Source organism: Arachis stenosperma, chromosome 7 (genome assembly GCF_014773155.1).
Source record: "Arachis stenosperma cultivar V10309 chromosome 7, arast.V10309.gnm1.PFL2, whole genome shotgun sequence".
Lineage (NCBI taxonomy): Eukaryota > Viridiplantae > Streptophyta > Magnoliopsida > Fabales > Fabaceae > Arachis > Arachis stenosperma.
In genome coordinates, this window is record NC_080383.1 from 71,119,240 (window position 1) to 71,140,261 (window position 21,022).

At 31.5% G+C, this 21,022-nt stretch overlaps 1 protein-coding gene across 1 annotated transcript; it reads left to right on the forward strand.

Annotated features, from left to right (window-relative positions):
* Positions 1 to 17,115: 17,115 nt before the first annotated feature.
* On the forward strand, positions 17,116 to 18,470 carry LOC130941727 (RING-H2 finger protein ATL54-like). Its single transcript, XM_057870306.1, has one exon. It carries the CDS (start codon positions 17,183 to 17,185, stop codon positions 18,185 to 18,187), a length of 1,005 nt encoding a protein of 334 aa, XP_057726289.1. The 5' UTR covers positions 17,116 to 17,182; the 3' UTR covers positions 18,188 to 18,470.
* Positions 18,471 to 21,022: the final 2,552 nt, after the last annotated feature.

The window sequence follows — 21,022 nt, forward strand, 5'->3', positions numbered from 1 at the left end:
ATGGACATTGAATGTTGAATGCAGGGACTGGTTGCGTTGGTTGCATGGTTTGGCACGTCAAACGCATAATGGAGGCTTGTTTGGGCTGAGCTACGTTAAACGCAACATGGTGATGCGTTGAATGCAGGTGATGGTGCGTTCAACGCAGGGTTAGCTTAGCATCTAGAGACTCTCTATTTTGGCAGCGTTGAACGCAGGGAATGGTGCTTGAATGCATGGCTTACTGTGTTGTCCAGGAGCTTCTCTGTTTTGTCCAGGAGCTTTTGTGTTTGCCTCTTTCCATCTTTGTTTCTAGTGTTTCTCTTGCTTGCCTTTCTTCATTATTGTTCTTGCTTTTTTCTTTCACAATCTCCTATAATTAAAGAATTCAAAGCTACTCAAAGTAGTAGTCACAAAATCATAAAATAATTGCTTATAAAAGAAGAATCATTAACTTATTGAACGAAATTCTAGGGTAAAACAACTAAAAATGAGGATACATCACATATGACAGTTCTTAGTTTGTCTCATAGAGCTTGTATCCTAAAAAAATCCGTCTCGAATTTTTATCCAAACCAAAAAGAGATAGATTAGAGACATTAAAAGTAGCTGACACATTATATTCACCTGGAAGATCAATCTTGTAAGCATTGTCATTGATCCTTTAGAGCACCTGAAATAGACCATCGCCCCTTGTGTCTATTTTGGATTTCCTTTGAGAAGGAAACCTCTCCTTCCTCAAATGAACCCAAACCCAATCACTAACTTCAAAGGCAAGTTATCTTTGATCTTTATTCATCCTTTGAACTATCAACTTGTTTTTCTTTTCAATCAACTCATGTGCTTTCAAGTGCATTGTTGTAACTTTTGCAGGTTTACCTTCTACATCTAAGCTAACAAGATCATTCAGAGAGAAAAAATAATAAGTTTAAAACAGTTAAAGAATTAAAATCATACACAAGTTCAAAAAGAGAAGAATTTGTGGAAGAATGAATTATCCTATTATTAACAAACTCAATAAAAAGTAAACAATCTTCTCAAATTTTCAAATTCTTAATTATTAATAGCAACACACAATAAGGTCCTTAACAAGTAGAGAGTATAATAACTTGGTTTCCAACGTACTCTACAATACTTTTTAAAAATAACTAAGAATTTTCATATCATGATTAGAAACAATAGTTTGGAAAACACCATGCAAACATATAATCTCCCTAAAGAATATCTCAGCAATATTTGTCGCATCATCATTTTAATAACATGTAATGAAACAAGCCATTTTACTAAGCCTGTCTACCATAACAAAATTGTTATCTCTGCCCTTTTTAATTCTAGATAAACAAAAAAATCCATAATAATATCAACCCACAGATGCACAGGAATAGGTAAAGGAGTATACAAACTATGTGGCAATAACTTATATTTAGTCTGCTTACATGTGATATATTTAGCACAAAATTTTTTAACATTTCTACGCGTGTGTGGTCAGTAAAAATATTCATATAACACATCTAAAGTCTTATGTATACCAAAATGATCTATTAAACCCCCCTATATGATTTTATAACAAGTAAGTCCCTATAGAATAAGTAGGTACACAAAAATTATTACCATGAAATAGAAAACTTTCATGTCTATAAAATTTGTTAAATGCACCATATTCACAAGAGGCATACATAACAAAAAATTCAGAATTAGTTGCATGCAACTCCTTTAAAAACTTAAATCCTAACAACTTAGAAGTAAGTGTAAAGATTAAAACATATTTTTTAGATAAGGCATCAGCAAATTCTCTTTAATTGTTTAAAAGCAATCACATATGAAAAAGTCTCAATGAATTTCACCCATTTAAAATATCTTTTATTAAGCTTACTTTGTTCCTTTAGGAACTTCAAGGATTCATGATTCGTGGGAATCATGAATTCTTTGGGTAGTAGATAATGTTATTAGATTTTTAATATTCGAACCAAGACATATAATTCTTTGTCATAAGTTAAATATTTGCGTTGAACTAAATTCAACTTTTTATTGAAGTGAAAAATGGCTTGCTTTTCCTACATTAAAACAGCACCTATACTAATCCTAGAAGCATCACCTTCAATTTTAAAGGTTTTATCAAAGTTAGGTGAAATAAGAATATGGACAGAACATAAAAAATCTTTTAGAGTATGAAATATAATTTCTTGTTCTTTTTCTTCTTTAAATTCAACATCTGTTTTGATAACCTCTATGAGAGACATAACAATGGTAGAAAAATTTTTCACAAATCCCTTATAAAATCCAACTAAAATATGAAAACTTTTAAACTTAGAAGCATTTTTAGGCATTGACCATTCACAAATAGCCTTTGCCTTTTTCTCATGTACCTATTAATTCCACTCGCACTCAAAAAAAATCAAGAAGCACAACTCTATCAATACAAAATGTACACTTTTTAAGATTGGCATATGATTTTTTTTTTCAAAATACTTCCAAAAATAACTAAAACATGTGACAAGTGATTATCCATACAAGTGATATAAATAAAAATATCATCAAAATAAAAAATAACATTTTTTTCCAAAAAGCCTCGCAAAACATGGTTCACTAAACGCATAAAAGTACTTGGTGCATTAGTTAACCTAAAAGAAATTATTAACCACTCATATAATCTATGTTTTGTTTTAAATTCAGTATTTCACTCATCTTCTAGTTCCATTATAATTTGATGATTCCCAAGTTTTAAATCAATTTTAGTGAATATGCATGTACTATGTAATTTATCAAGCATATAATCTAACATAGGGATAAGAAAACATACTTTACCATAATCTTATTGATTGCAAGACAATCCACACACATCTTTCAAGTATTATCTTTCTTTGGAACCAAAAAAAATAGTATAAACACATGAACTCATACTTTTTTTGATGTGACCTTTAGGGGTGGTCCCTCTTCATCCCCAAGTAAAGTGGGCTTAAAATGCTAGCCCACCCCACTTTATAGTGGATTGGTGAACCGGCAGACTAGTCTACTTATCTCTTTCTTTCAAAGATAATAAAATTAATTAAAATTAATAAAAAATAATAAATTATAAATTAAATACAAGTAAAAAATAGTCAAATTATAATATTTTTACTATTTTTTTAAGTTTTTAACTTTAATAAAATTGTTTAAAATAATATCTATTAATAGATTCATCTTTATTTTAAGAAATAAATCACATAATTTGAGCATATATATAAAAGTGTAAAATAAAATAAATCAAATTAATAGCTAAAAAAAGAATAAAATAAAAAAATATTTAAAAATTATATAATTATTAATTTTTATAATGCTATTCACTTTTTTATTTAATAAAAAATACTAAAACCTTTGGCTTGGAGGGCCTGGCCCATCCCGTACCACCAAAATCCACAAATTTGGTGGTGCAAGTTTGGCAGATTTTTTTTATTGGGTGGGTTCCAAATTCCAGCCTTGTCTGCTCCTTTTGGCAGGTTCAGCGGGTTGGCTTGACGGGTTCAGCCCATTTTGCTACCCTAGTGACCTTGGTTAAAAACTCATTTACTTCTCTTTGAAACTCCTTTGTCTTTCCATAATTACTCTTATAGATTGGTCTATTTAAAATAGTAGTTCCAGGAATAAAATCAATCTAGTACTCAATCCATCATAATGGAGGTAAATCAGTTGGCACTTTAGTAAGAAATACATCTACAAATTTCTGCAACAAAAAAACAATTATTTAGCAAACTTCGGTTAAGGTCAGCGTCAAATAATAAAGTGTCTCTAAACCAAACCATAATAATAACTCTCTTGCCTACCAAAGAACTCTTCAATTTTTTTTTTTCAAAGAAAAATAATTTTCTCTCAACTCCCTCAATTTTCTCTTTATTCCCACTATTCTCATGACATGAACTATTTTGTTTTCTTTTCACTCACCTTTAGACCTTTTGGCATATTTTTTTTCTCATGATTTTTTTCTCAGATTTTTTGTTTACCTCACATCCCAGTTTTTTTTTTGTATCATGTTAAAGTTTCAATTGATCAAGATAAACCTTTTTAGGTGATAAACAGAGTAAGAGTGATCTTACAATAACTAAAATAAAAAAGAACCGGTTCATATAACCATCATAGAATGCTCAACGGTCAAACTGTTAAGGTCTACCCAATAATACACGACAAGCTTGTATTGACACTACACAATACCTCATAAACATACTTCCTAATAGAGAATGCAACTATAACTTGCTTGTCAACCTTTATCAAATCAGTGTCATTCAACCACTGTAATGTATATGGTTTAGGACATCGAACACATGCCAAGTCCAAATTCTCCATCATAAGAGTACTAGCCACATTAGTCTAACTCCCTCCATCAATAATCAAATTGCACACCTTTTCACCCACTAAGCATCTAGTGTGAAAAAGACTTTAGCGTTGTTCTAGACTATCTTCTTTCACCTACAAATTTAAAAAACGTCTAACAACAAGAGATTTACCATAGAATGCATACTCAACATCACATCAGAATAATCTTTCAAAAGTCACATACTATCATGATCAAAGTCATTACCTTGATGAAAGTCAGACACAATATCACCTTATTTAATAACCATTGTTCTCTTGTTTGAGCAATCACTAGTATAATGTCCTAAACTATGACACTTGAAGCATTTAATATCTTCCTGCCTAGAGATAGTACACGAAGAAAAGTTATAATTACATTTATTTCTTGTAGAATCAAGCAACTTCTCCTTAAAGTCAACACCCTTTGTTCTGCCACCATTACGAGACTCTTTGTGATTCCACTTTGGATTGGTTTGAGATAACTCCTTTGCCACTCTTTTTTGTTGTTGTCTTTTCACGTTCATCGCCATACTGACTAAATCTTTTATCTGCACAGAATAGTGTAATTCTACCACATCAGCAATAGCTTTATGCAAACCACTTATAAATCGTGCCATAATAATCTTGATATAATCTTTTATGTTGGCCTTAATCATAAGCATCTCCATTTTTTAGGGTAGTCTTTAACTGAATTCAAGCCTTGAGTTAAATCTATGTAACCTCTAATGCTCTTTCCTATAGTAGTACGAAGGTATAAATTTCTTTTTCATGAGGCACTTCATATGATTATAAGTTTCTATAGGGTCCATCATCTTGTCTTCACTAATTCATCCCACCAAAGCAAGGTATAATTAGAAAATACAATTGCTACCAAGTAAACCTTCTTGGCCTCAAAGTAATTATGACAAGCGAAAAATTCGTTCTATTTTACGTTTTCACTCCAAATAAACTTGAAGATTGTTTCTCCTTTTGAATGATGATATTTACATCTTTATGGTAATGATATTACTATCTTATCTTCTGTGTGGAGATGTTGTAGTTCTATCAGAGTCATTATCAGAAGGTATATGATTCTGATGCCAATTCCAAAATGTTTCATGTTTAGTACTTTTAGATAATATTTTTATCACCTCGTCTCCATTCTTTCAATTCATTCAAGAAATTAACTAAGTATTGAATGACTTTTTGCATCATTCCTATATCAACTAAAGTATCATATAAGTGGGTCGGTGTAGCAATAAACTTTTAAAAAATATTATAAAAAAGATCTCGTAATTACTCTCTCACGTGTTTTATTTAAGGATAGATACTTGTATTTATTCTCAAAATTAATTTTTAATTTCTGTTGGACTTACTACTTTTATCTTTTATCACTCTTGAATTTCTTTAATTGTTGTATTTTAGAAATCAAATAAAAAAGTAGAAGAACTCCATTAACAATAGTTAAATTACGTCACAAGTGTAATTGCTGCAATAAAATAAGAGAACAAAGTATGACATAATAAAAATAAAAACCAAACTAACAAAACAAAATAAAGTAAATGTAATAACAAAATTAAAAATATGTATGAATATATATTATTTTGTGTTTTTTTCTTTTTTGGCAATATATATATATATATATATATATATATATATATATATATATATATATATATATATATATATATATATATATATATATATATATATATATATATGTATGTATGAGGCTACTGCATTTTGAATTGAAACATAAAGGCAATAAAATTAAAGTAATGATAGACTTGAAGGTCAAAATTCAAATTGTGTATGACAAATTTTAATGTATTATCATACACATAAAAAATAATTAGAGTAAAAGTAAAGCCTTGTGGATACGTGGTTCTGAGAATAAAAATTATGGGACGAGGGTGAAGTTGTAATTGAAATATCCTAAATGAGAAACAAAGACACTGCATACAAGAAACTAATACTACTATAGTTTTTTTTTTTCAAGAACACAAAACAAGAACACAAGATTATGAGTAGTACATGAAAAAAAATAAACATAGACTAATAAAAATTAATTTAGTATCTAAAATTTGATACCAAATAATATAAAATAAAACTCAGGATAAGATGAAAATTAAAGAAAATGATTCGTTCTATCTCAATTTGATTTTCTGATATAACAGTTAAGAGAATTACATTATCTCTCCTATTCATATTTAAGTTTCTCAAAAAACTGATACGTACTTCAAATATACGTGATATAAAGAGTTCAAGTATTATTTAGAAGTTATTAGTTTATATATTTAGAATGTTTAATTTAATTTGATGTATTTTGATTTTATTTGTTTAGTTACTAAATTGGACTTTATATTTGTAGATTTAGCATTTTCTTTATTTTAACTTAATAAAAAGTTCTAAATACCTCCTAAACTATTGTAATCATATTATAGAGTGATTTAGATGTTTGAAAAATCCCTTTTAGATTTTGTGATAAAACTATAGTATGGACAAGTGAGGTTGAATGAGTCCTTCTCTTGTTGCATCAGGGAATTGGATAGAAGATTGAGTGAATTCTTTCAATTTAATTCCTAAACTATAGTGTACACAAGTTAGATTAAGGAGTCCCTTTCTTTTTGTATAAAGAAATTAGATAAAATATAGATTGATGTTCTTTATATTCAATTTCAATCTATCCCTTTTATTTTTTGTTTCAATTTTGATGTATCTTTTTTATTCAGTTTTTTGTTTCTTTTTTTTATCATTTGGTATTTTCTATTTCAATTTATGTTTTTCATTCAATTTCAATCCTTGACTTTTTCTTTATCATTTGGTATTAGATTTTAGGTATTATATTAATCTTTATTAATCTATATTTGTTCTTCTTATTATGTAGGGTAAAGTATATTTTTTGTCCTTGATGTTTGCTAAAAGTTTAAAAAATATCCCTAAATTTTAATTTGTTTCAATTTTATCCTTTAAGTTTTCGATTTGCATCAATTTTATCGTTATAATTAATTTTTTGATAATTAATATTTTTCTTTCCAATTATACCCCTCTCCTATCCCATCATCATCATCATCATCATCATCATCATCATCATCATCTCTCTCTCTTTCGTCTTCACTATGAGCTCCACCACCATCATCATCAAGCAACTATATCCTATCAACCTCCTTCTCCATCCATACCTCTCTTTTTTCTCCAACTCTCCATCACGACCATTATGTAAAAGTACTCATACAATTGTATTTAACATCAAAGAACATTTCTTTTCAAGTTCCCATAGAATATGAAGAGATCATCCAAAAACAAATCAAACAATCTAGGTACAAGAGAATATTGGAATAAGCACTATTTTCTCTTTTTTAATTCATGCTCTGTCCACTTAGCTACTGCTGGTGTCAATTACAAAACTGCAAAAATAAATGTAATATTTCACCACCACAAGCTACAATAATATTTATCTTTGTTAGCGTTCAAGCTCAAATTTGTACTAAAAGAAAAATTTTCATTGATTTGAACTAAAAATTGACATGAAATTTTGAAAAACCATACCAACTCCATGACTTTTCCTAACCCTATTGCTCCGCACAGAACGCAAAATCTTCCTCAAAGCTCCGTTTGGCTTCAGTGCTCCTAACCCTATTTCATCTCCATCCATCTCTTCGGACCTCCTCTAAACGAACGTGACCACTTCAAATCGATGAGTCCCGATTTGGCGAGCCACATGAGTTGTTCGATGAAGTAATAGACTCCCTCGCTGCTGAAGGTGACGACGGATGAATCTTTTTTAAAGAGGGGGAGAATGATACGTGATTCAAATATTTGTTATATGAAGAGTTCAAATATTATTTAGAAGTTATTAGTTTATATTTTTAGAATATTCAATTTAATTTTATGTATTTTGATTTTATTTATTTAATAACTAAATTGAGCTTTATGTTTGTCGATTTAGGGTTTTCTTTATTTTAACTTAATAAGAGGTTATAAATACCTCCTAAACTATTGTAGTCGTAATATAGAGAGATTTAGATGTTTGAAAAATACTTTTTTAGTTTCGTGATGAAATTATAGTATGGACAAGTAAGGTTAAATGAGTCCCTCTCTTGTTGCATCGGAAAATTGGATAAAAGATTGAGTGAGTCTTTCCGATTCAATTTCTAAACTATGATATAGATAAGTTAGATTGAGGAGTCTCTTTCTTGTTACATCAAGAAATAGGATAAAACGTAAAGTGATTCTCTTTATATTCAAGTTCAATCTATCCTTTTTATTTTATATTTTAATTTTAATATATCTTTTTATTCAGATTGAATTCTTGTCTTTGTGTTTATATTTTTTTATTCATCAAAATTTAGAAAAAGTGACTAAAAAGTTTAGAGAATTTTATACTTCTTAATTTTAAAATCTTAACTCAAGTTTTCTAAGATAAAATGGACCAAATTATATTTAAGGCCTAAACAATAAAAATAAAATAAAATAAACATAAACATAAAATAAATTTTAAAATAAACACTAATAAAGTGATACATATTTAATTTAACTTAATTACTAAGAATCTTCAATGCAATTTAAAAATAATAAAATATTTAATTTTTTATAATTATTAATTATTGTCTTAATTAATTCTAAATGCATATGTTAAATAAACAATTTAGCTATGTTTGTAAAATTTATTTTATTCTTTTAAATATTATTCTTTAATTAGATCACTTGGCATATGACCATTCTAAATTTATTTCACAAAATTCGTATAAAATGCTAATGTCATATCTCTTAATGACATTTAATTTATCACCATATATATAATGATTATTGAATATCGTTGAATAGCATCAATTTTGAACCAACCAACACGAGGAAAAGTGTCCCTGATGACATTGCATAAAGTTATTGTAAATCTCGATGAATTAGTAACTAATTAATTAATTAATTAATTAATTTTTATTTAAAAAATTAAATTTTATTGTTTAATAAGATAAAAATAATTAAATATGACTTTTAACATTAATTTTAAAAATTTTACCTTAAGATTGAGCCAAACAGAACAAACCAATTGAACCGAATCTATATTGGACTCAATGTTCAACTTAATTGTAAAATCCGGTTAATTAATAACTAATTAACCCATAAATGAGAATTTATTCTAAAAAACCAAAAATGTGATTTTTATGGATTAATATGAATATATGATAGAGGAGATTGAGACGAGAATTTCGATACCAATTTCATAGAAACCGGACCAAGATTTGACCGAACAGGCCAAACCAGACCAACCGAACCCATATTGGGCCCTTGTCCCTACCTAACTAAACCTAATACCCTAATTTTTAGCACTCTCTCTCCTCACTAATACCAAGAACACGCTGAAATGGAGACACAAGGGGGAAGAACACTCTCTCAGATTCTAACCCTTGGTTGATTTTCAAACCACGATAAGTTTTGATCTAGAGCTCCGATTGCCGCACCGCTTGCGGCTACGCGTTCACTGGGAAGTGCTCTACAAAACCCACTACTTTATTCTTGAGGTAAGCCACGATTTTGGTTTAGTTTCTTATCTCCTAAATTCGAATTTCATGGTAAAATGTGTTGAGATTTTGGGCTCTTTGATGTTATAGGACCCAACTCTCTTGAAGGAGAAGGTTAATCTTGTCTCCTTGAACCTTGGGTAAGGTAAGATATCTCAAATCCTAGTGAGAATGTTAAATTTGTGGTTTTGGGTATTGAGCTCTTGTGTTTTGGTATGATATTGTGGCTTAGGCATTATATATGTGTGTTTTGGAGCTTGATTAGTGATTTTGGAAAGCTTGGAGAGAGCTTTGTGTTTGCAAAATCTATTCTTGGAGGTGTTGGAACCTTGAGAGCTTGTGGACAAGTGATTTGGAAGTGCTCCGATTGAGCATGGGAAATCGGCTAAGGTATGGTCTTGGTTTCCTATATCTAAAATGTAATGTGGTATGAAAACTTAGGCTAGAGGCCTAAGATAGGCATTGAATTGTTGATGTTATTGAATGGTTGAGATATATGATGTGGTCATATATGTAATTATGAAAATTGATGCCTTGATGGTGTGAAATATGAGAAAATACATGTTGTGATATATGCTTGATAAATAATTGAGGTTGAATTGTGGGTGGAACCATGTGATGGTGAGTATGATATTGATTATGTATAATGATGGTTGATTGGAAGTGGTATGATTGGAAATTGGGATAAGGAAGGAAGTATGACATGTTAATGTGTTTGCCTTTTAGCCATTTGATTGAGAAGTGTTAAAATGGTTGGATGGTGGTTTTGTGAATTGTGGTAAAGTGTTAATGTGTGAGTTGAGAAGGCTTGATGTTGATTTTGGTATATTTTGATTGATTTCAAAAAAGGTCGAAATTGGCATGTTTTGGTTGATTTTGAAAAGGGATGAAATTGGTTTGTTTTGAAAAGGATACTTCGTGGTTTTGTATGAAAATATGGTTTTTGGGCATATTTTGAAGGGACATAACTTGGACTCCAGATCCCTGTTTTGTGCCAAACTTGTTTAGAAATGAAATTGGATCCGGGATGTCCATGCCGTTTGAAGAATGGGTGAAAATGATTTAAAATGAAGAAGTTATGTCCCGTCAGAAGATTGGGGATCAAATTTGTGAATTCTGCAGCTTTTAACTTAGAAAAATTTTTAGCAAAATACCCCCCACGCGTAGGCGTGCTTGAGGCATATGCGTCGTTTTTCAGAAATGCGCCATCCACGCATGTGCGTGGCCTACGCGTGAGCGTCGATGCGCTGCACACAATGCCCAGCTGATTTCCCGAGAGTTGTGCCAGTTTTGTGCGTGGAGAACAAACGCACCCACGCGTACGCGTGACTGACGCGTACGCGTCATTTGGCTATTTTTCCATTCACACGTGTGCGTGGGCAACGCTTACACATCGATAAACTTTGTGCCCATCCACGTGTGCGCGTGGAGGACGCATACGCGTGGCCCTGTTTTCATCCCAAAGTTAATTTTTGAGTTTTTAAAGCCAAATTTTATACTTTTAAGCCTCCGATCTCACTCCTTATTTCTTAAATCGTTATGACATGCCTAGCAATAAGAAAGGAGCTAGGGGATGTGGTAACTTACAAATGAAGCAAGGGGAAAAATTATGATCAATGATGATCAAGGATGATTATATGAGATACGGAGGATGGCGGTGAAAGTGCGTTATGTGCCATGAGCCTAGGGGCTATATATGTTGATGAATTGGCTGGTTCTGGATCGAACCGTGAGCCGGATGGCTGAGTTTATTATCGAGTTACGGCAGAGCCATTATTGAGTATGGCCGAGTATAAATGCATATATGCTATTGAATGAATTGTGAATGTTGCACTTCCACTATCTGAGACACGAGTTTCCCTGGATGAAAGCAGTGGCTAGCTACCATGTGCTCCAGGTGGAGACTCGAGACTCTGCTGACCCTATGTCGTAAGTGTGGCCGGGCATTGTGAAAGTCCCAGATGAGCTCGCCCCCGTGACTATACACCAGTGAGGGTGTTGGATATGGATTATGATTATGATCATGATGATGATGATCGAGGATAACTCGAGTTGGAGAAGCACGACAGAGAGACAGTCCAATGGTTAGCTACCAGGACTTGTCGGGTTAGATATATAACCGACAGATGATATCATTAGCCATTAGGGACAGTCATTTATTATATGCATACTATGTGAATTTTTTGAGATTGCCTATTTGACTGCATATTACTTGCTAATTGTCTAAATGCCTTATCTGTTCCTATTTGTATATCTCTTGTCTGATATAACTGTGTTTGCTATATTATACTCATGCTGGTGGTTGGGAGGTCTGAAGGATTTGGAAAGGGAAGTATTAGTTAGACTGAAGAATCTTTAGTCAGTTGCCATTTATGGTTTAGCCTATTTATAAGCTTTGATTTATCTGGTGGAAGTTTTAGGATTGCATTTGGCTTTCATAGGACATTACATGTTAGATATATGGGTACTGTTACCATACTGAGAACCCCTGGTTCTCACCCATGCGAATTTTGTGGTTTTTAGATGTAGGATGTGAGGCTTCTCGCTGAAGCATGCTGGAGACTTCTGGATTAGCGAAGATTCTTGGTTCTTGGGACTCTGTTTTTAGTTTTATGTTTTCTCTTAGATACTTTTATCTCCACTAAATAATACAAACTGTGATGACTCCTCTTAAAGGAGGTTTTGGAGAATAGGTTTTCTGTATTTATGTCCCTTTGGGTTTCTTTTGGGGTTTATTATTTTAATTACATGTATATATTGCTATGCTCGGACCGGTTATCTTCACAACCGGATTTTGAGTTTTGATATTCCTGTTTTTGACACTCCTTTGTATCTATGTATCTTACGTTAGTTTATCCTTGTTCACTACGTTATCGATCGGAGTGTTGCGCTTTTCGAGTTACGATTTTTGTTGTACCCCTTTTTCTTCAAACGCTCCTAGTTATAATCATTTTTTACACTACTATACGTACTAAATTTTTAAGTTAGAGGTCGTAATACCTTGCCATCTCTGAATTATGACTTAAGCATAAGACTCTGTATGGTAGGGTGTTATACCAACTCACTAACATATATGAGCTTCAGCTCAACTTTCTCCTTCATCAATGAAACACACACTGAACACAAGTGAGAGTGGAGAAGAACATAGCAAAATCTCACCCATATTGAGGATAATTGATGATGAGTATGTGTTTTCTCTCTGGTTGTAAGGGTGACAGGGTACATATTCCCTGTAATGGTGACAGGGCACATATTCTCTTTAATGGTGATAGGGCACTCTCCCTCTAACAATCAGTCGATGTACTGAGATATTTGTGTGCAATAGAGAGACAATGCCTAGGTTAGCTATCGAACATATCGGGTTGGCTGTATAACCGACAAATGAGCTTATTAGCCATAGGATAGGCATACATCATATGCATTTATTTGTTTTGTTTGAATATGCTTTACTTGGGTTTGCCTATTTGATTATTTATGCTTAATTGTTATATGCTCTATCTGTTGTAACTGCATTCTATCTGTAATTTCTTTGTCTATATTGTTTGTCTGTGCAACATAGATGCCCCTTGTCTGGCGGAGGACTGACAAGGGCTGTTCCACTGGTGTTTTAGAGGGTTGAAGGAAGTAGGATTCGAAGGGTTAAGTTAGGATTTGAGTTATAAACTTGAAAACCTTAGATTATATACCCAAAATCTAGTTTAGTTTATTCTTTAAGTTTAATTCTGAGTGTCGAAGTTCTAGAATCGCCTTTGCCTTTTCCAGGACCTTATATATTATGTATGTTGGCACCATTACCATGCTGAGAACTTCTGGTTCTCATCCCGTACATATGTTGTCTTTTTCATATGCAGGTCGAGAGGTCTCTCGCTAGGCATCTGGAGTTTTCTGTCACAAACGGAGTTGGGATGTTGTCTGATGCGGATTTTTACAATCCATAAAACACCAACAAGCGCATCGGGTCGAATCAAGTAATGCCTCAGGTGAGTGAGGGTCGATCCCACAAGGATTAACGGATTAAGCAAGAAAAATCAACCGATTAATCTAGTCAGATAATCAAATTAGGGTTTTGGAAAACTTTAATCATAAACAGCAATTGAACAGAAGCAAAAACAAAAGCAACAGTGAACGTGAGAAGTAATATGATTTAGAAAGTTAAGGTTTCGGAGATGTTAGTCATCTGAATCAACACCTTTCACTTTCTATTCTAATCATTCAACGATTCTTTATGGCAAATCATTAGTAATTAAACTCCAATCCCTTGGTGATTCAATTTTTCTTTAACCTAATTATATGCTAATCCCTTATTCACTTAATCAAGAAAAGAGTTGAAGAACGTTTCTAATTTATAAAACCACACAATTCATAAGAGTTTAACCTAGTTGATTCTATGTCACTTATCAATCCAATTTCAAAACTTAAGAATTATGAGAATCGATTTTCAAGCTTAATTCAATTAATCAACTTTCCCAAAAAGTTAAAAGAATTCAAATCAGAGAAGAATTATTTTTCAACACATTCAAATCCTTTAAAATGAAGAACGAAAACTATTTCTTAAAGAGGAATCAATTGCATAAATTAAAAATAGAGAAGTTATTGCATTAATCTATAGAACAAATAGAGCTCCTAACCTTAACTGAGAGGAATTAGAAACTCATGTTCTTTGTCAAAGCCTTAAGAAAAATAAAACGGCCAAATGAGAGAGGCGAACAAAGTGTCCCCCTCTGCCTTAAATACTAACTCTAATTCAAATTCAAATTCAAATTAAAATAGAATCAAAACTAAAATTTATTCTCTACAGAGAAGATATATTCCTTGATTGCTTGTGATCTTTAATAACTGTCCTCATTAATAGGCTTGTGACTGATCCTTCAAAGGTTGAGATGTTGAAGAACAGAAGGCATTGAAGTTTCTTCTGGAATAGGCAGCGAGGCCCATGTAGTGCGTGGCTTGTTCCACGTTATACGTGACTTGAGAAAGTGATCCTGGAGTGTCATTTATGGGTTCACGTACAACGTGAAGTAGGCTGCGTTGTACATGAGCCAATTTTCATGCTTTATTCCTTGCCCTAGCATAGTACATGAAAAATTCCACATATTACGTGAAATCTAACTTGTACATACGCACACTTTGCCAAACTTTCCTATGTTGTGCGTACATATGCATGTGTGTGTACGAACATCTTTTGCGTAGTACGTGAAATTATCTACGTACTACGTGAAATGTTTAATGATAATCATTTGTGCGTACGCACACTTCTTTTTCCTCCTTCACCTAGTACGCCCTCTTGTTTACGTAGAACGCCAATGCTTCCTTTTGCTTTCCAGGAGCTTTCTGTTCCAGAGAGCTTTCTGTTCCAAGAAGCTTTTCTTTTACATGCTTTCCATTCTCTTTCTTTGTGTTTTCCTTCATAAGCTTCTTGTAATTAATCAATTAAACTAATCTAAGTAATATTCATTCTAACCTCAAATTCATTATTTATTTCACAGAAACTCTTAATAAATCACTTGAAAACAAGAGGAAAAAATACTAAAGATGTGCACGCATCATTGTCTTTTGAGTTTTGTTATGTATAAATATATATGTGTATAGACTTCTCCTTTTATATGCTTTATTTTTGTACCTCATAGAGGCCTAACGGAGAACTAGGGTTTATTTTGAATACATTTGGGAGACTTGGAATTATATATATATATATATATATATATATATATATATATATATATATATATATATGTAAATATTCTCTGGCCGGCCTTGATTTCGTAGGTCGAGTTAGGAGCTTGATATTTACTTTTCTTCGTACGCAAGTTTTTGTTCACGTGAGTTTTGCGTTTTTCGTTTTTCAACTTTTGGTTAAACTTTTCTTCAGAGCTCCTCGTTATAAATTTCTTTCAACTATTATTATGTATAAATTTTATTTTAGAGGTCGAAATACCTCACTGTCTCATCTTTACAACTTAAGCGTAAAATTTTGTGTGGTATGGTGTTATAGTTATTACTAATGAAATTTTATAAAATTTTTCTATTAATAAATGTATTATGAAGTACATTGAAATTTTTTTTATTTATCGAATTAGTTCTTAAAAGATGGGTTATTTTCTAAATTCATTTCTAAAAAATTTTATCAATTAAATTAGTCTTTTAAATATTATAAATTAATTATTTTTGTCCTTTTGCCACTCAATTAATAGTTTCTATCAACAATTTATGATATCAAACGTTAACTCATGGCATACATAAGAGCAAATATGTCTAATTATTAGACGCTGAACAAATATGTTTATAAAAATTTATTAATTCAGTCTATTTTTTCAATTACATAAACCATAATAATTCATAATAATACTAAATTGATAAATTTTATAAATATATTTATTCAATGTCTAATTAAATATTTTAGGTGTCATATATGATTTGAGTTAATATATCATATTATTAATCATTAATAAAAATTATTAATTAAATTACTGAAATAAAAAATAATTAATTTATAATTTTTGAACAACAAATTTGTTTAATAAAATTTTTCAAAAGAAAAATTTTAAGAATGAGCAATTTTTTAAAAATTACTTTGACTATTATTTCTTTTTCTATTAAGCACCTCCTCAATTAGTGGCTTAGAGAAGCAAAGAAACTCTTTAATGTCTTCCATTCCTTCTCTTCGTCTCTCCAAACCAAAAGTTACAGAAAGATTAGTTTCTCGGTTGTTAGGACTTTGGAGAGGGATACTTTTTTAACTTTTAGGTATCAAAATATTAAGAGGATTATTTCAAAATAAAGCAAACAATTTTTTTTAATGAAACTGCAAGAATTAAAAAAAAAAAAAGTGGATTTCGACACACAATGATACCTGAACAACCTAAGTTTTTTTTTTTAGAAAAATATTTAAATTTATCAGTATACTAATATCTCAATAATTTTTAATTGTTGATGTTAAATTATAAAAAATATATATTAAATATATAATTAAAATCAATCATTAAAATTCAATAAAACACCGATATACCAATATATTTAAAAGCTTTTGAGTTTTATTATTACGTGTAAAACAATCAATCCAACTTAAAATATAAAGAATATAAATAAAGAGGGAAGAAGGAGCAGCATGTAGCCATGTAGGTTCTTTCAAGTTTCAAACTCGTTATCGATTACCAAACACAACAAACAACACATCATCAGACTTCAGAGTCCACTAATCTTCCGAAAGAGACAGTAAAACAACACAAACTAAAAATTAAATAAATGAAATAAAATAAATTAAAAACCAAACCAGTCCTTCTCATTTAATAAAAATCCAAATAAGCTTCTCTTCTCACCAACATCCCAGTTATTCATCATTTCCTTTCTCTAATTGCGCTTTGTTAAAGCACTCTCCGATGGCATGGAAACACAGAAAGCTCTTCCCAGCACAAACAAACCAAACCCAAGATTGTTCTGGGTTATGTGACCCTGCATGTCCGTACAACTGTTACACCAATTACCCTGACTACTATTTTTCACCACCACCACCACCTTCTTCCACCATTTCTGACCACTCCGGCAACCACATCTCCTCCTACTTAATCATCCTCATATCGTTATTCTCTGTCATTTTCCTTCTCATCTGTCTATACGTCGTGAAACTTAAGTGCTACGCCGCCTGGTGCAGGCGGAGGCTCGACAACGGCTCCGTCCGCACGCAGTCGGACGACGAGTTTGTCAATGAAAACCAAATTGATCATCCGGTGTGGCTAATAGCCACGGTTGGTTTGCAACAATCCGTTATAAATTCTATAACCGCTTGCCGGTACAGAAAGGACGACGGTTTGATTGAAGGAATAGAGTGCTCTGTTTGCTTGAACGAGTTTCAAGAAGGGGAAACATTGAGGCTCTTGCCCAAGTGTAGTCACGCTTTTCACATTCCGTGTATTGACACGTGGCTACGCTCTCATACAAATTGTCCTCTTTGCCGAGCTCGTATTGTTTCTAACAACAATGCAAATTCTGAAACAGGAATTTCAAATTCGATCTCAGTGGGTCAAGAAAACGGTGGTAGTGGTAACAGTTTTAGAAGGAATCCGAATCAAGAGGAATCGAGAATCGAGGGTGGATTAAGCAGCGATAATATGTTTACTAATTTCGACATGGAAAACAGTCCTGGAGCAGGAGAGGTCAGCGAGTTAGTTGAAATTGAAGGAAGATTCAGTGAGGAATCGAATTCGAAGGAGCGAGTGGATTTCGATACATGTCATAGTGTTTCTTCCCAGGTACTCATTGATCAAATTCAGGTTCGTGGGATTCCGACTGATGAGATACAAACGGAGATTGTAGCGAATTCAGAACCTGAAATTCACACGGCAGATCATATAGAAGATGGTGACAGAGTTGCAGAATGTGGTTAGGAATGAATCAAAAGGATGTGAAACAAAGCGTGGTTCTTCAATTGAAGAATGTTTGTACATAGGTCCGGCTTCTATGCAAAGGTCATCCTCATGCAATGGAAGGATTAGGTTCCATGCCCATAGTGTAAATTCAACTGATGCCTATTGTTATTATTTACTATTATTATTTTGGGTTCAATTTCAATCTGTTTATTAAGATGTACATAGAAAAATGGCTTGAGATATGTTAGCATGATTTTTGCAGTTTTGCTTCGTAACTATGAAGGCACCATTGAAAACAATACAGAGCTAGTTTTGCTTATGCTGCTATGCTTCATGTGCCTTTGAAAAGCTTGATTTTGTGTTCCACGATTTTATTCTTTTAGCAATTGTTAAACATAAAACAAATACTATATATATATATATATATATATATATATATATATAGGTGTTTGCTTCGGTTTCGGTACGATGATAGAATTATGAGCAAATCAGATTTTATAGAATTATGCTCCTTCTTCATAAATATATTCATGATAAAATGATTGCAACACCATTCTAGAAATCAGGTGAAATCAACTTCCAAATAAGAAACTTGCAGATACAATAGAAATAATAACATAGCTATACGGTTTAAACATACCGATTCTCACAGAAGCCTATATTACACTGCATTCTCATGAGAAAACCCCTTCTTATTCTTGTACAAATATTGGGGATTCACTAAATTGGTAAATTACACCGACATTCTTGAACTTAGGGAATGTTTCACACAATACCCTTGTATTTTAAATGTAACACTAACTTCCCTAACACATATAAACATCACACCAGCAACATTACAAATAAAGGGATATATGTGTGAAAGAGTATCCCCTCCCCCCGTTTTAAGTACCATTTTATGAATGATTTTCACTCATAACAAAAATTTGGAAGAGTAGATATATGCGTTTGTGAAGATAGATATATTCGGCATATAACTTCACCTGCATGTCTTGAGTCTTTTGTATTCTTATAAATCTTCATCTTTCTCCTAATATAACATGGAATTATTAGGGCAAACAAGTATCTTTTTATAATTGAGCCCTAGTTTATTTATGGTTTTTTGACCTCATAGAATGTGTTTGAAATCTTCACATTTTCAAAAGCATCTTTTATTAACTTGAGGATTTCAGTCATGATTTTGTCGTTTATTCTGTATAAACACTTTGTGATACATACTAAATAAGAAAAACAGTTTTAAATATTTTGTGCACCTTTCATACAATTGTTTATTACTATCTTCTAACAACTTGTAAAATTTTACATTCTTTCCATTGTGCTCTTCATTTTGAGTTCCACCCTCATCTTCTGCATTGTCTCCATCTCTATCTATAGGCTTAGAAGAATGAGTAGGTTCATTCAAGTCAGGTTCAGCGACTCCAAATGCATCATTGAGCATTGTTACCATTGGATGCTGAGATGCCAAATCATCTTGTATAATATGACTAGTTTGATGAATTTGTGACCCAACTCTAACTGCTTTTTCACCATCCAGTGCCAAATTTTGTAGTTTTCTAGAAATGCCTTAACTATTAAATATTCAAAAACCTTCTCTCTTATTTGCCATCGAGGCTCAAAAACAAAATTCAAAAACTTGTTTAAATTATTTTTATACTCATGCGTGGTTCATGGTTTTACGATCCATGATTTATCGATTGACATGACTAAGAAAGATTACAAATAGAAATTTTAAAAAATTTATTCATTAAAAATCTATATATTCTAAAGACAAAAAAATTATTCTTGCATGTGCAAATTAAATATTATAAAAATACTTAAATAGTATTATACAAGATATTTTAAAAAATTATAATTATTTCTTTTAAATGATAATTTTGTCGTTATTACAATAGTTTTGTGAATTTTTTTTTCTCAAATAGTTGTGTACATACAAATTATTTTTTTTTTCTACAAAGTAAAAAGAGACAAGGAAATAAATAAAACGAATATATTATTCCAGTGGAAGGAGCTTTATTCATTGAGAACTAAATTAAATTTTTAGCTTGATAAGTTCATTGTGCTAATAACATTTGAACTTAAAGAGAACCTGATTTTAAATCATCATTGTTCCTGTATTACGATTTCACAAAAGGAAACATAAAGACCAACAATTAAAAATCTATATCTTGCCGAGTATTTAAATGCACGAAAAGTTTTGGGGCCTCAAGTAGTAATCAAATGAATTGAAAATACATATATTTTTAATAATAGCAGCAAAACAAAAACCTCCAACTTCTAACTTTGGCCTAATATATAGCAAACAAAGATTACTATAAGAAGATAAAGTAGCATGCGTAGTTGTAAGAATCGAATCGGTGATCAAATTGGTCAGGTTATTGGTTTATTGAATTATTGGTTCAGCCAATAAATTATTAGTTGAACCGGTAAAACCAGTTTTATGTAAATAAAAAATATAAAATACTAAAAATAATCATAAATTTACAAAATTTAAAATATATATCTTCAATTCTTCACCAACATTTTAAAAATAACCAAGTATCAAAGTCTAAAGATAACTAATACAAAGATAGACATGAAATTAGTTAGTACTACTACAATAGTATCTTAATTAGATACAGTAAGAATAACAATTCATAAACTATATCCAAGGAGTGATTTCGAAGTCGGAAAATTGTTCTTTATCTGACAAATATGGTGCTACATCCTGATTGGTTTCATTTTGATTTGCATTTTTCACAGAATTATTAGCTCCATCATCATCTCGATCATCTTCCAAATCCAATTGATCTAGCATTATAGATAATGTTTCACAAATCAAGATAAAAAATAATATAAAACATGTTATAAAGCATA

What these genes read in the sequence shown, in the direction of transcription:
- LOC130941727 (XM_057870306.1), top strand. Translation starts at nt 17,183, where the DNA reads ATGGCATGGAAACACAGAAAGCTCTTCCCAGCACAAACAAACCAAACC.